Source organism: Falco naumanni, chromosome 4 (assembly GCF_017639655.2).
Source record: "Falco naumanni isolate bFalNau1 chromosome 4, bFalNau1.pat, whole genome shotgun sequence".
NCBI classification, from domain to species: domain Eukaryota; kingdom Metazoa; phylum Chordata; class Aves; order Falconiformes; family Falconidae; genus Falco; species Falco naumanni.
The window spans coordinates 56,769,487-56,785,815 of record NC_054057.1 but is presented as its reverse complement, the minus strand read 5'-3'; the positions used below and the strand labels follow the sequence as shown (position 1 = coordinate 56,785,815).

At 38.0% G+C, this 16,329-nt stretch overlaps 1 protein-coding gene across 1 annotated transcript in view; it reads right to left on the bottom strand.

Annotated features, from left to right (window-relative positions):
* Positions 1-2,628: 2,628 nt before the first annotated feature.
* The window catches only part of WDR48 (WD repeat domain 48), a 28,646-nt gene continuing 14,945 nt past the window's right edge, over positions 2,629-16,329 (bottom strand). Inside the window, exons 9-19 of the mRNA XM_040589656.1 lie at positions 15,647-15,721; positions 15,216-15,318; positions 14,802-14,899; positions 12,856-12,963; positions 12,371-12,467; positions 11,761-11,856; positions 8,729-8,834; positions 7,090-7,177; positions 6,477-6,553; positions 5,252-5,444; positions 2,629-4,628 (exon numbers count right to left, since the gene is read on the bottom strand). Of these exons, the coding sequence (XP_040445590.1) occupies positions 4,533-4,628; positions 5,252-5,444; positions 6,477-6,553; positions 7,090-7,177; positions 8,729-8,834; positions 11,761-11,856; positions 12,371-12,467; positions 12,856-12,963; positions 14,802-14,899; positions 15,216-15,318; positions 15,647-15,721 (1,137 nt within the window). The 3' untranslated portion in view covers positions 2,629-4,532. The remainder of the gene's footprint in view (positions 4,629-5,251; positions 5,445-6,476; positions 6,554-7,089; positions 7,178-8,728; positions 8,835-11,760; positions 11,857-12,370; positions 12,468-12,855; positions 12,964-14,801; positions 14,900-15,215; positions 15,319-15,646; positions 15,722-16,329) is intronic.

Below are 16,329 nucleotides of genomic sequence, written 5' to 3'. Positions count from 1 at the left end.
CTTCAGCAGGCTGGACCAAGCATTCTTCCATTCTGAAGTAAATTACTTCATTCATGGCAACTTTGGGCAGCATAACCCAGTACTAGCAATGATCATAACTCCCCAGCATCATAAAGAACTAAGCATCCTAGAGATAAACATGCAAATCTTATTATTAACAGCAATATGGACGCTGAACTAATTCTAGCTGAACTTGAATGTGTGACTGAATGCACTTAGTGTCTTTTAAGATGAACAACTGCTGGAAAGAACTGTTGAAATACCAAATTCAGGCAGTGATGACTTTATTTTCCCTCTTAAACATTCACAGCAGGCTTGACAACTGTCCGACTTCTGCTGTGCTACTCTAGGCTATGTTCAGAAGCTGCTTATCCAAGTTGCCACACCTGATTGAACTTGGCTGTACCTGAGAAATGGAGGAAGACAGGCTGCAACACTGCGCAGAGATCACAGCACTCGCGCACCGACAGGCTTGAGTTACCTCTGTCTGCTTGCTGCTGCACCGTGAAATTGACAGAAATGGCCAGCAGCAGAGGCAGCCTCCCAGGGAAAAGCTTCGAATTCAGCATTCCTCACAGCACCCTTACTATTCTCCCTCTTCCCCTGTACCTGGGCATAGTTTCACTTCCAAGCATTATGAAAGAACCAGGTGCGGCTGCCTCTGGCTGTTGAGTGAAGGCAGCTACAAGTTACTCGCTGCATTTCCTTTGACTGTGTTAATCTCTTCAATTTCCTGGGCACTGCCACAAATGTCCACAAAGCCTCCCTCTTTGCTTTTGCCTTAAGCAAACACTAACTCGCATTGGTTCTGCTTAGCAGCAATTTCAAGGCGATTGTTTGGTTTAAGTTACATTTCTAAGCTGCAAAAAGTAATTGAGCATTCTCAGTCCCACGAAAAAGATGGCTGAAACAATGTCCCCATATCCTCAGAGATTGGGCCTGTCCCACCCAGTCTCTAATCGGTACCTCTGGTCTGCATGATATTTGTTCAGCTGCTTATGGAAAAAACTGCCACCACATAGCACAGGAAACTTATTTTAGTCAATCACTTTCTTGATCTTTATGTGTGCGTGTGCTTTTAACAGTTCTGTTATCTAGGTGGGTGGTAACTCCACCTGGCTCTGCTGGGGAGCCATCAGCACGCCTACAAGCGTAAGAACATGTGCTTAACGATTGATGCTAAACATCAAGTTCAGAAATTTTCTGGGGATAAAATTTGAATCAAGTGGGACCTCTGTGAATGAGGAAGTAGTACCTTGCTGTAATGTACAGGTCTAAATTTGGAATGCTGTAACTGGATTCATGCGTTAACAGTCACTCTGTGCCTTCACCTTTGACAAACACATTCTCTCCCCTTCCCGGGCACCTCCACCGTAATTCACCTCGGCAAACTTTCCTCTCTCCCCTGAGTCAGCAACTCTCAGATCAACACTTCAGCTTGCGTGATCTAAACCACGGGAGAGCTGCTCTGACCAAGACCGCCCCGAGCAGCACACCGCCAGTCCCCGGCTGCCCCTCTCCCATGGAATACAGACAATCAAACTAATAAATCCCAAGTCTCTTATTTTCCTACCACTTGGCAATCAGGTGGAACTACATTATCTCCTGCCTAGGGCTTATTTTGATTATTTTTTTAGTCTTTCTAAAAGTTAATGCTAAATCCTTCAAGTAGTTGTTCTCCTCCTGAAATGATATTTGCACTTCAGCTGCAACAGCTGAGCCCAGCTCTCCTGTCCTCAACACTACCCCACCTGAAGTGAAGAAAGTGTAGCCTGTCATAGACAAATGTTTTTCTGGGAGACAGGTTACACTGCTAAATACTAGAGTTACAACTGTCCATTACCAACTTGGAAATTAAAAAAAACTCACTTCTACAAATCAGCAGCCTTTCCTGTGATTCTGGCAAACTAGAACTCCCTCTGTTGTTCCAGTGAGCTGTGATTCTCATATTAACTCCTTAACGCCACGCAGGGGCCTCTCCTGCTCTTGCCTTCAGGACTCTTGAAGACAGCACAATTCCAGAAACAGTGACAGAGATTAAAAGGGAGTAGCAAAAAACACTCTAACTTGACACTCCATCTAGGATGGATGCTGGGAGCCTCTGGGAACACATTTGGCCACTGAATTACTGTGTCCCCTCCAAAAGCAGCCCAGCTGAAAGTCCCCACAGCAAAATGCTTTGAGCATTCTGTACTGGCATTTTCAGCATCAGGAAAGCCAGTCTTGGTTTCCCACCTGCCTCTCACAGGGCTAAAACCTTCCCACATCCAGAAAACTCAGTGACAACTGCCACGAATTACTTGTAGCATGGCTGTCTTTCCTTATGCACTGCATAGGTATTAGCACAAAATAACTTTCCTAGCACAAAAGCATGCACTGCCCATGCAAACAGCATTGCTCGAGCAGGTTCTCCACTTCAACAGGACCTCAAAGCTTGCATGTCTGCTAAATTCTTATACCCAACCATATTACAAGATCATCTTGAAGGGTAAGGCACTGCCATTTCTTTAGCCATTCCATTACCTGAGGCTTCAAAGGATCTTGAAGTCCCTAATAATAAAACATTAAATAGCAACGGTCCGAGTTCTACAATTGCATAATCAATCCAATAACAAAACAACTTGAAAATATTTTAACTAAAGCCTTTTATTCTATACAACTATGAAACATCATTTACCCTTCTGGCATTGCAGACTGTTCTGTCAATCTTTCCTGAAACTGTGTTTCGCAATGGTTACGAAGAAAAAAAGAAGAAAAATTACAATCTTGGCTGATTTCAAACAAAATTACTGGGAGCAATTTCAGTGTATACAACAGGACAGGAAGACAACCATAAAAAAAAACCCAAACCCAAACAGTGCCTATTGGAACAAGCGTAGATCCTTGCTATTAATAAATACAAGTCAGGAAAATTTATCAGAAAAAGTTACAATTCTGTTTAACCATTTAATTCACAAATATCACTAAAAATGTGCAGTCATAGCACAATGGTGTCAAACTGAGCACACACAGAAATGGGGATTAAAAACTGAAACTGACTCTCAAAAGACAGGGAAAAAGACATGCTAGCTTAGGTCTGAACCATATTTTTTGTTTAAGCAATGGGTTTGTTTACCTAGGTTAAGATTGCAGAAGGTAATGATTTGACTATTTTTTCAAATAAAGTACGATGAAAAATATTTAACTTTTTGTTTGACCAGTACAATCCCAGTAATAGAATTTATTGGGACTTTCTTTAGGCCTCAACCTAAATCTTGACAGCAAGATACAGGAAGGGCAAGAGCATATGTCTCCTGAAGAAACTCAAATAATATACTGCCCTTTGAAGGCACTTGTGCTTCTGCTTCAGACAAGAGTAATTTTTACACAATTTCTTTATGAGGATTTGTAATTTGTTCTGGCTACAAATGGTTTTCTGGGACAGCCCCACATTCTCTCACCAAAAAGCTGAAATGCCTTTACCCCCTCCCCCCAATAAGTTAAACTCTATAAAAGACTACTATGAGTCTATGACAGTCACAGATTTTTAGAAATAACAGTGAAAAGAAGATCTGCATAAATCTATAACAAAAGAACAACTGCATATAAAACTTTGGAAAAGAAGAATAAGTATTTTTATATCATGAATATGAAATCTGCCGAGAAGTTGCTGAAGTTTAACATTAAACATATGAAGTTATTTTCAGAATGGTCTGAAGTTTTAACAAAATGTCACATAGTTTTGGAGCACAGTTACCAAAAATTAGACTAGTGTGTCTTCAGAACACCCAGAACACAGTGCAGGAAGTAGTTATATATATTTAAAAAAAAAAAAAAATTGCTGCAAAGCATGTTCACCCTACTATGATGCACAGCATCACTGGACTGACCTTGCTACAATATTTACCTAGTGTTCTTATTCTGCATGTCAACAGTCCTTTAAAGCAACCATGGAGTTGCAGTATTAAAACAACTCTAAACATTAACCCTTCATTTACAATTAAATGGGCCAATTCTTTCAAGTATACAATACGTATTTTCTGTTGTTTTTCTTTTCCAAATTTCTTTAAGTGGTAGACATGTTTGAGTAACCGGTGAGAAATCACTGTAGGAACTTTATGAATGGAATGTACTAAAAATACCTTGTGAGCAGTTCTGAACACAGCAACTAATATGGCCAAAACGGTTTCATATCAAGCATGAGCAGACGAGGATATTATGTTCTGGAAAAACAAAAGCAAAAAGGAGGAAGCAAAAGTCTGCACTGGATTATCATCCGTTCTCTGTACACCTCACACAACACGAACCACTCAGCGACTTCCCATCTCAATGGCTGAGACTAGGACAGACTTTAGTTTAAGTCATATAGATTTTTTTTCCTCTATATTACAGATCTATTAGTCACTTCAATTAAATGTATACTTCCCGTCCATACCGAGTCATTAGAAGTCTCATCTACCTTAGGGGTTCAGTGGGCTTCTATAGTACTACTCTTGGAACCAGTACAGTATGGTCATGTAAATAAGGAACCACCTGGGTCCACACCACTGCCTTCACGTTGATTTCTGGCGATAATGAAGTGTCAGATCACCACCACTCTTCCAAATGAAGTGCTTTACAGTTCGAAGGTCCATATTCGGATCCAAAACCTAAACAGTAGAAATTTATCTTTTATTCCACAAATCTGCCAGACTCTCAAAAATTCAAGGATGAAACACTCTGGTTGGGCAAAACAATCCTATGGGTGATCTGGCGTCAAAGAGAAACCATGCAAAGCCTCAGATTTTTCAACTAGCAAGTAAACCTAATGCATTACTGAAAGATTTTAGCAATGTAACATATAACTTCGTATTAAAACCACATCCTCAATATTTAATCTTTGCGCGCTTATTACCATTACTAGACAATTCATAATTCTGGGCCAGTTTTAAACTCCAGTAGAAATGTAGAATTCAAAACGTTCCAAAAATGCTAGAAATGGAACTCTGTGGACCTGTATTAAGTCCATTTGTTGAGTATGAGTGAGTAATCCTATAAAGGCCACTATTCAGCCTAAACGAAACAGGCATACTATATAAATTCTTTGATCCGTCTATCTGCAGCTGTCTGAACTTATGTCATCAGTAAGCTAACATGATGTCAAAACATTTCCTTAGTTTTAAAGGTAACAGACAACCTAGAGTGTATTGCAAGCTCAGTATTCAGAAATTCACAACTGATTCATTGCTAAACACTGGTTTTGCTCACAGGCTAGAATGCTCAAGGAACTTACCTGGTCCTGGCACAGAAGTTCAATCTTCTCCTCTGCTAGCACAGCGATGTCTTCCTCTTTTTCTTGTTCTCCTGTTTTTTCATTATTGGAAGAGCTAGTTGTCTGAGACTCATTATCCAAGTTTATGATTTTCTCATACACATGTTCCATCACTTTTCTCACCTGAAGCATATCACTTGCTGACAGTCGGTCTCTATATAAAGGTAAGATATAAGTTAGGCAGGAAAAAAACTTGAGAAACTCTATTTCTCGCCTTCACAATACTTATCTGTAGCAAAATATGCAAGTACACAGATAAACTATATTATAAGCCTAATAGTAAATTATCAGGATCATCCAGAATACCATGATCATAACAGCTATTTATCCAAAGACTCACACGGCAAAAGGGACTCAGAAAATGGTAAGATATGCAAGAGACAGAATTAAAACCAAACTTCAGGCGAATTTTGTATACAGGAGCCATCTTTCAATAGAAAAGGGATTAGTAAGAGAAGGACAGAAGATATGGAATAGTAACAGAGGTCAGCCAGAATATGCTGCTCAACCTACCACATTAACAGAGGGGAATTTCTAAAGTAATAAGCAGCAGCAGCTTTTCCACAAAGGCCACAAACAGCCTGTGAAGTTCCTCTTTCACAAATTGTCTCCGATGTGAAGACTTCAGTGAGATTTAAGAAATTTGGCATTTGTGGAAAATACCACAAACTGTTGCACATAAATGGTGGGCATGCCGTCTATGATATTTGACTTCAAACCTGAGGACCTGCATTGACTTCTAACCTATACAGCTCCCAGTTACAGCTAATGTGATAGCCTGCCCATCCGGCTTTCCCTGCTGTCAGGTTTTGTACCTTTCCCTTTTAAAGAGCTATTACTCATCATTGTTAGCAAGAGGAAACATAATATAGAACCGAACAGTGTAACAATCTCCAAGTTCCTCAATTTTCTGACTAAATACTACAAAAGACAAAGTCTGATTTCAGTAGTTAGTTCTTGGACATTTCTTTGCATAATCTTAAGCAACTGCCCATTCAACCCAAGAGAAACCTACAGTTCTTTCAAATATTCTGATACAATTTAATGCTTCAGAGTGATGCTGCTTAATTGACTAGAAACTTCTATAAATTCATCAAGCACAACATGATTTTCTGGCAATTTTTTTTTTTTTTTTAGCTTGCAATTCTCTTTCTGCAGTTCTGAGAGTTAAATATGCATTACTTACTTTTTTAGAGTTTTTGCCCCTGATGATGAATGAGGTTGGAGGTAGAAGGGGATCTTATTGAATTTGGGCATATTTTTCTAGAAGGAAACAAATTTGAAAACTGTTAATTTAGGATGAACTGTTATCAGTTCCTATTTCTACCAGCTGGTATGTGAAGTATATTCAGCTCCTAATTATCAAAAACCAAGAGAGATTCTTAATCAACATCACCACCACAGCCAACTTCTAAATTACTCATACTCCTGAGATGCTTCAATTTGGATAATGCATGTATCATCTAGCTTTTGCATATAAATTATCATTTATTTCAAAGGAAACTAGATAGAATCAAAAGACTGCGGCAATATGAAGAGCATTCTCTGTTCTGAAGTCCACACTTGAAAAGGATACCAATTATGCACAGTACTTTGAATAATTTTTCTAAGAATTTCTATCAAAAGAAAGTAAGCAAAAAAACCCTTAACTGGACGTATCAAAAAATAATGAATCGAGATAACTTATTTAAAATAAAAACACAGCAATAATTTAAAATGTCATTTCAGATCCTGTACAGTTAAAAACATTTAAAAAAGAATAACCACCAAACCCCAAAATCTATACAGGTAATACTTACATCCACAGTGATGTCAATTACCCATTGTGGCACAGTTTCATTAAGAAGCATAGATTCAGTTTCACCACCTGAATCCCGACATAATAACCTAAGACAGAGAGAAACAGTGTTTGTGAACGAAAACAATTACTGTAATGTGCATTAAAAAGCTTTCGGGGAAGGACCTGCGCTTTTAATGGGCAGGGAGCTTGAATTCGGTTAGCTGGCCCTTCACGTCATCACGTTACCTTCTGTTAAGACCAACAAAAGTAACTGCAGGAAGACAACAGGTCCCTGGAGCAGAAACAGGGAGAAGTAACTCAAGAGACCACAGGCTACAGCACAGAGAAATTTAAAAAACTACTTTGCTCAGGGATTGCATATTTTTGTGTCTTGAAGTACAAAACTGTCAGGAGAAGGGGAAAGACACCTGGCATAAAGCAATTCTTTTCTGCTTAGAAAAAAATCAGCTTTGCATGTAAAGTGTCTGCTAAGCCCTCACTAAATGGAAAGAATAAAACCAATTTTAAGAAACATGCACATAAAATGGTGAAATGAAGCAACATAAAAATTTATAAATTCCAATTAAGTATTTTGTCAGAGACATACAGCCACCATTTAGGTTCAATAAGCATAGCTTGTTCCCTCCAATGTTGTCTTTTCAGTGTTCTCTTGAGAACAAGTTGTATAAGATGTAAGATCCACAAGTACAGAATGGATGCAAATATTAAGCCCCAGCTACAACGTAAATACATTGATAATGCAGAAAAAATAATCAGGTCTCAAAGCTGCAAAAGGCTACCCTGTTTTACTGACCAATTCATGGACTGAAATTTATTTTAACACTAAACAAAAAATTTTGTTTATTGTTAAAATAGTAAACATTGTTAAATTATAATAGAAACTGTTAAGTGTTAAAATAAATTGTTAAATAATAATTGAAACACACAATGTTAAAATGACACAAAACCAACAAATCAAACATCTCCCACTCCTCAAATTTAAAATCTACTGTGTCAGTTACTATTAAATGCTTCATGGTATTTGAAAGCTTGGCGTTTGTTTCACAGCACTATTAAACTGTCTCTGACATATCATATATCACAGTTAGGCTTTTCAACATAGGATGAAAAAAACCAGAAGGATAATCAGTGTGTATATATAATACAAAATTTGTGCTCCTACCTGCCAGGGCTTAGCATCTTGTAATGGGTCATCAACTACAATTTTGGAAGCGGAAATTAATTCTCTAGTGAGTAGGATCTCCTGTCTGAGTCATTAATGGTCAAAGACCAGCACAACAGGCCAGTAAAAGAAGTTCTACAAGCATCTAAAGTAGCACAATTCCATTCTAAAATAAAGTTCAGTTAATCAGTTTGCAGGAGGAGGGCACCCACAAAGGTCTCAAAACTGTGACATCCAACCAGGAACAATACACAACTCTTACCGTTGTAAAACCCCACACCTTGCTGATTTTCAGACTCACATACTCAGTTGGACAATGCAAAATTATTAACGGCTGCCCATCTTCCTGTCAAGGGCATGTCTTCAATGTACAGTACAGAATGGAGGCAAGTATTATGTTCTGATAGCATTTCTGCTTGCAACAAAGGAAGTGATTATTTAGCCGCTGAATTTTTACACTCTTGAATTTTCATACCTGAACAAAGTGCGTCCTCCAGCCTCACCAAAAATAACTGGTGTATGTGGTGGCACTTGAAAGTATCCATTTCCTTTCTGAACTCTGTTCTCCTGCTCACCATTCACTGTTGGAAAAAATACACACAACGGTGAGACTGGACTAGGCCTTAAAATTGGGTATACATAGACCCCCCAGCTAATATAAAAATAAGCTTAATAAAAAACAAGAAAATGCCCATTTCCAACACACAGGAAGTATATAAAAAAAAGGAACACTAGAGAAGAACTAGACCAACACAGGTTTGTGGAAGGCCTATTTCAAAAGCCTTTTAGGAAAAGGAAACAGAGCTCGTGAGCCAAAACTCTGTTACTAGTTTTTTCCTGCTCCTTAATAGAACTCTTGAGAATTTGTCAGACTGAACAATACTAATATTAGAAATCAAACAAAGAGATTCTGCTGAGACAAGACTGTTTCTCCCCTCTACGCTGACAGCAGAGAACTCTGAAGGATGTTAGCTTTGCTTTTCTACCTGGATTCGCCAGATGTCAAAACAGTGTACTAGCAAAACTTGGACTCATATTTCCTTGAAGTTGTAGCATTCTAAATTCAATTTATTTTTAGTCGGTTATAGCAGTATGGTCTTCAAACACTGAAGAATCTGATTCCACATCAGATGGACAGGATAAGATTAAAGAAAAATCAGCATTATTTATGCACCTCTTGAACAGCACAGCTTCTCATCAGTCAGGTATCTTGAAACACAATAGATGCCTTCCTTTCACTAGATCATCTTGATTACACTGAGCATCCAATTAACCTATTTGAACATGATGTTCAGTTCAAGCATTATAAGAAATTTAAATGGCATAGTCTCACAAGATGCATAATTATTTAGCTTTCTGACCAGCAATGGATGTAGGGAAAGGAAGGTCAAAAATTGTATCAAGCAAAGAAACAAAAAAAGAAAATATTCTCTATTAGGAGGGATGAACAGGATATTTAAGCTAGAGCAAGTGAGAAATCCTAGTTTGAAACAATTCTTCACAACACTTCTGTTAACAATCGAGAGGAACAATACTGCACATACACATATATATATATATATATTTATGTTCTTGTCTATTTACAGAGTCACAGGATGGTTGGGGTTGGAAGGCACCTCTGGAGATCACCTAGTCCAGCCCCCTGCTAAAGCAGGTTCACCTAGAGCAGGTTGCACAGGATCGCATCCAGGTGGGTTTTGAATGTCTCCAGGGAAGGAGACCCCACAGCCTCTCTGGGCAGCCTGTGCCAGGGCTCCATCACTCTCAAAGCAAAGAAGTTTTTCCTTATATTCAGACAGAACTTCCTGTGTTTCAGTTTGTGCCTGTTGCCCCTTCTCCTGTCGCTGAGCACCACTCAAAAGAGCCTAGCCCCATCCTCTTGACACTCACCCTTAAGATACTTGTAGACATTGATAAGATCCCCTCTTAGTCTTCTCTTCTCCAAACTGAACAGGCCCAGCTCTCTCAGCCTTTCCTCATCAGGGAGATGCTTCAGTCCCTTCATCACCTTTGCAGCCTCCACCAGACCCTCTCTAGTAGCTCCCTGTCTCTCTTGAACTGGGAAGCACTGGACACAGCACTCCAGATGTGGTTTCACCAGGGCAGAGGGGGAGGATCACCTCACTTGACCTGCTGGCCACGCTCCTCCTAATGTACCCCAGGGCACCATTGCCCTCTTGGCCATGAGGGCACACTGTTGGCCCACGGACAACTTGCTGTCCACCAGAACTCCCGGGTCCTTCTCCACAGAGCTGCCCCCCAGCAGGTCAACCCCAACCTGTGCTGCTGCGTGGGGCTGTTCCTCCCCATGTGCAGGACCCTACACTTGCATTTGTTGAACTTTAGTAGTTTCCTCTCTAGCCTGTCCAGGTGTCACTGAATGGCAGCACAGCCTCCAGGTGTATCAAATTTACACCAACTTCAGTGTCCAACAGTTACACTTTATCTTCTTAAGTTCAGTGTCAGTTTCTTAATTGTTACTTTTGAAAAGGAAAATGAAGACTGACTCTGTAGTAGCGAGTATCCTGAACATTCCACCAATCCACAGCTATTCACAGAGATCAGTAGTGCAGCATCAGTGTTCCAACAATACAAAAATCTGTGAGTTATACTTCTTATACACGTCTGGCTCTCAAGCTGCAGGCTGCCAATACACAGAAGTATGAGAATCAGCAACTTTATCCAGAAAAGCCTTCCAAGTGCTGTAACCCTCCATGGAGATCATTTCTGAAAGAAGAAACTAGCTAACTCTTGGCACAATCTTTGTCACAAAATGGCAAGATACTGCTGAACTTACAGCTTTCTTAATGGCATTGTCTGTAGAAACTAATCTCTTAATCACCAAAGACTTTTCAGTCAACTCCGATCTGGGTCAAATTAATTTCAAACTTAGAAGTTATACAGTCTCTTCTGTCAATTCTGCCAAATTCAGCCACTACCTTAAACTTTACATAGCTGTGCTTTTTATCTTATGACTGATTAGACTTAGCATTTACCTTAAAACACCACTCTGAGCTGGTTTTGTATAGACCTACTCCATGTATTATTCTAATATCCATTTGATAGATTTTTCACAATATATCTTTCTTTTATTTTATATGGTTCATAATATCTAGCATCAAATTGGAATCATGTCAAGAGAATGTTGGATAATGTGAATAACTGAACTATTGCTCTTTGCTGTCATTATCTAGGCTGTTTCTTTTCCATGTCAAGCCTTAGTTTTGCCAGCAATGTTTTTCATCAAGGCATCATATTTCTGTAACTTCAGAATCACCTATTCACCTACTTTTTTTTTTTTTTTTTGAGCTCTTAAGATTTTTGCTGATACTTTCAGAAGAACGCTACTTAGCAAGTTTTGGTGTAAAGCCAATTTCAAAGCATTAAAAACATTAGTCTATAAAGCATATAGAGATAGGTATATGACAGCAAGTCAAGGTATAAACTTTTAAAGATAAACAGAATGTATGAACAAATCCTAAAAAAGGAAAATATTAAAACACTAACCATGATTTATTTCATTTTCTTCTTCATCCATTGGATTGATATGTGTTCTAGGCCAATACTCCAGAAGTGCTTGTAGCAGAAGCCCTCCAAGGTTCACTGTCAAGACATAGCAGGGTAGGACTTCAGTTATGCAAAATCCATTGGCATCATTATATCCCACATTTGATCCACAGCTGAAAACTTTCCCAGAAGATTAAGCAGTTCTGTTTCCAAAACAAATTATTTATGGGCACAGAAATCTTCTTATTACAATCTCAGAGCTACAAATTACAATCTTTCAAAATAAGCTACTTTTAGAATTGCTGCTGTTGGACCACTCACATGCTACAACATCCCTAGATTAGGAAACAGTTCCAAGTTGAGGAATTTCCCTTTTGCTTCTTGAAGGTTTAAAAGCAAGTTAAACAGAAAACCTGAACATGACAAACATTTCAGAAAAAAGCAAGCATTCTCAATGGAGGATTCTCTGCAAAATTTAGTTTCAAGAAAATAAGCCCTAAAATCCAACCAGCTACTGACATATGTGACATTGGAATACTTTGAAACATAAATACTAGAATTTATTCTGCTTTTTCATCTCAATAAAACACTAGTATTAGTTAAAACTTACATTTTGGATCAGAACCATCTGGACTGCTAAATCCAGCATCCTTTGCTGAAACCCAGGCTGCAAAGCAGTCACTTTCATCCAAAGTAATTGTCAACATCTGTTGGAAAAAAGACCACCAGGAAAAGGAATGCAATAGTTGTTTTTTATTAAGAAAGTCTATAAATGTATTTTGTTCATACTTAACTGGGAATACAAAACAAAGAATTTCTAAATGCATGATAGCATATTTTTGTTTACCAAACTGTATTAATTCATAATTAGTGTTGGTGGATTTAAACTGACCACACCATGAGAAAAAAAAAAAGTTTTTCAAATTATTAAGAACTGAGATAAAATTTGCTGGTTTGCTTCAAAATAAATCTAGCCCATCAGATAAATGATGATTTTTATTCAAAAATTTTAACACACTAAAACCTTTGTGAACAAACAGTATGTGAAAATATATTAAGTATGACAGAACAACAGACTTAGGAGTTGTATCTCACCCCAGTTTTCAAGTCTACTGAGAACCAGTTTGGCACATACACCATCTTAAATCTCTTCTTAATTTCCTCTTCAAAATCTACTTTCCCAAGGTCTTCAACTTTACATGCCTGTGCACCAAATGAAATACACATGGTTTTAAATTCTGAGTATTGAGTCACATCAACACCTCCAATCATTTGCTTGACTTTCATACACACTTGGAATGATTACAAATTATGATTTCTCCAAGAGTGCTGTAGTCCAGACACACACAAGTTAAAGGTTCAACCTTTTCTCAAAAAAATTAAACAATAGTTTATGTGGTAAATAATTTTTATTTGCTACTTATTATTTATATCTGATGTAGTGGCATCAAGACATTGGAATGGTATGGAAGTATTACTTCCCATTAATAAAAAACATTTTCCCCTATCGCTGAGTAGATAGCTGTCTTCTATCACCCTCTGTCATTCTTCTCCCCATCAGTATCAATATTTCAGTACAACTCTCTATCAAACACCAAACACCAATACTTGTTGCCAATCTAGCAACAAATTCAGCTCAACTACTGCAATGGGAACAGCAGTGAGTGCATCTGTGTGCAGATTCTTTTCTTCCTGTTTCAGTTTATCTGTTTTAATTTATACTTTTAAAGTTCCTTAAGCAAGTCTGTTAACATCAAAATCCTTGTATTCCACTTACAAAGTCATCCTGAAACACATGCTTTAAGCAAAGTCTAAGGATTATAACCTTGCAAGACTTATTTCCTCAAAATCTAGGAAGTTACAGGAAGCAAAGACTGGAGGGTGTAGCTACAGGCAAGAAAACTTCCCTATTTTCTTCCAGCACATTCAAAAAAGAATCTCAGCTTTAGAGTGCAGTGATCCTACACATACAATGACACTTTCACCTGGCAAGTAACCTCATCTCTAAAGCAAATGCATATTTAAACGTATCTAACAGATGCTTCTGAAAGCCTTAAAAGAGAAAAAATAATTGAATGAAGGTACAAATTATCATTAGCATTTGACTTTGGTCCTGAGATCTAATACTGATTTAAGTATATACCAACCATAAACTGAAAGAAAGAAAAGCTATTCACTTTTCCACAAAAGTAATCTAGATAATTTTTAGTACAAATCTACATTCTCCAACTTAATTCCCTTCTTCCTCCCTTCAGCCAGCAACTCAGTAGTTAGCTGGGCGTGCTGCACTTCGTTACTTAATCTTGGATGGAGCACCACATTGTTCAAGATGAAAACAAGATTTAGAATTTCAAACAGGATTTTGCAAAGGAAGAAACTGCTGGCCACCTCACTGATCTGGGATTCCAGTCCTTTCTCTCCACACCCTTTTCCTTCTCCTCTGACAAATCACTGGGTAAAGCAAAAAAAAAGAAATGCCACGCCAAGTCTCTCCTCAGATGAGCAAGTAACACTAGGCAGGAGCTATGCTTCTTTCTGCTAACTGTCCTTCCAGTCCTGCCTCGCTGCCTGCTATATTTCCAACTAACAAGGATAAATTCCAGAATAGTCCACAGACTGCTAGTCAGCACGCTCGCTTGGGATCTGTAGGTTTGCAGCAGGACCTGAAGCACAGGTTTCCCTTTTGCGGGCTAAGCTTTCTTATGTTACTCTGTTCTGCATTGGGCAGACATGACCAGGGGCCTCTACAAGCTCTCTTTGAAACAAAACCCAATCAAAACAAACATTACTATTTTCAGGACAGAATTCAAGGGTCTGACTTTCAGGTGAACGAATACATCAGCCTCGCATTGGGCAAAGATACAGAAAAGCTCAAAAATGCCCCCTCCCTTTTCAAAAGCAATCTTTGCATTAAGTCATGGGACAGAAAGATAATTTACTTTCTACCATAGGTCTCTTACACACTAAAAATATTACATAAAAAAGGTGCAAAATAATTATGCATCCAACAGCAGACGCTTAATCCAAAATTATATACTTACCTTCAAGACATCCCAGTATGCCACATTATTATTTGTGTCTTTGGTTAATATGTGTCTCTTGTCGTTAAGAATGTGGCACTGAATAATACTAGCACCGCCTAGCAAACAAAAAGAGTTAAGGTCACTACAGTGTTGGTTGTTGGTTTTTTTCCTAATATTACATTAAACTGTATAACATGACACGTGTGATTGTTCTTTGGTTTCACTATTTTATATAAGACTTGGATATCACCAAGGTTTGAACAATATTTTAAATGTAGCTAACACTAGATAGGTGATAACCACATTGTCTTTGTTTTGGTTTGGTTGAAATCATAGTATCAGGCACCCGAAAACTTGAGCTAGTTGTAAACATCTACCATTTCTGGTAATGATAACAGATTTTATAAGGCAGTCTGAAAAACAGCTGTTTACCTTTTATAACTTGATCAGGCTGTGTACACAGGGGTGGTATAGGGTTGCTACAATCATTATCATAATCTCCAGATGCTCTAAAATTATGAATTCCCTTCAAAGTCTAAAGAAAGAAATAAAATAATGACACATTCATAATAATCTATAAATTGCTTTTATCTGTAACAGCGCTTAGTTCATGCTGCTATTTGTTAACCGTCCAGTTCAGAGGAAGATAATTTATTTCTAAAAGCAGCATAAATAGACAGCAAATCAAAGCTTAATGTCTTTTGATCAGTTTCAATATTAGCATATTATTTTTTTAAAGAAAGCTTATAGATCATAGCAAGTCACAGTCAAGTTGCAAGCAACAGTCCAACAGCTCCCAAACCAAGAGTGCAAACACCACGACTGCTTAATTGAATTCACAGAGTGTAAAATACATCACTCACCCATTTATTCACAGAGGATTTAGTTGTTGCAACCCAAAGTGCTGGAGGAGGATCAGCTGATCTGTCAAGTTCCATCTAAACAAAGAAACCACAAATACTTTCAGGCATGTTTAACTTAATTTTCCTTTATTCAATTAATATTTGCTTGTGTAGACCTGCTCCCATACTTGAATGTATCTCAGAAACAGCACTACTTTCAGTTTACTAAAGAATACAAAGTTTAAATGAAAACTAACTAAGCTGTGATTTTTGAAACTCCAGAGAAATTATTTCAAATATTCAACAAATAGATTCTGGACATGGGCAACAGTAGATGCAATGTATCTAAACAAGCAGTATATAAAGTTGCTTCTAGCATGATGCAATCTTGTCTGACAGTTTGATAAATACAGTATTTTCTGAATAACGCTGTATTCAGATACTTCACATCATTACAAAGAGAACATAAAAAGTTCTGTACTAATGAAAAAGCAGACTGTTATGCATTTGGCTTTGTTGTTACATTTCTTGGACAATAACGAATCACTGTAGCAAAGATCTTAGAGACCCCTTCTGATCTTTGTACAGCTGATCATAGCTGTCATTTTCCATTTTGAACTGAAAAGTCTGATTCTGACTTTCTCAAAAATACAGTTAATATAGCCAGGATTTTGTCTGAACACATTAAACCAAAGTTCACTCAC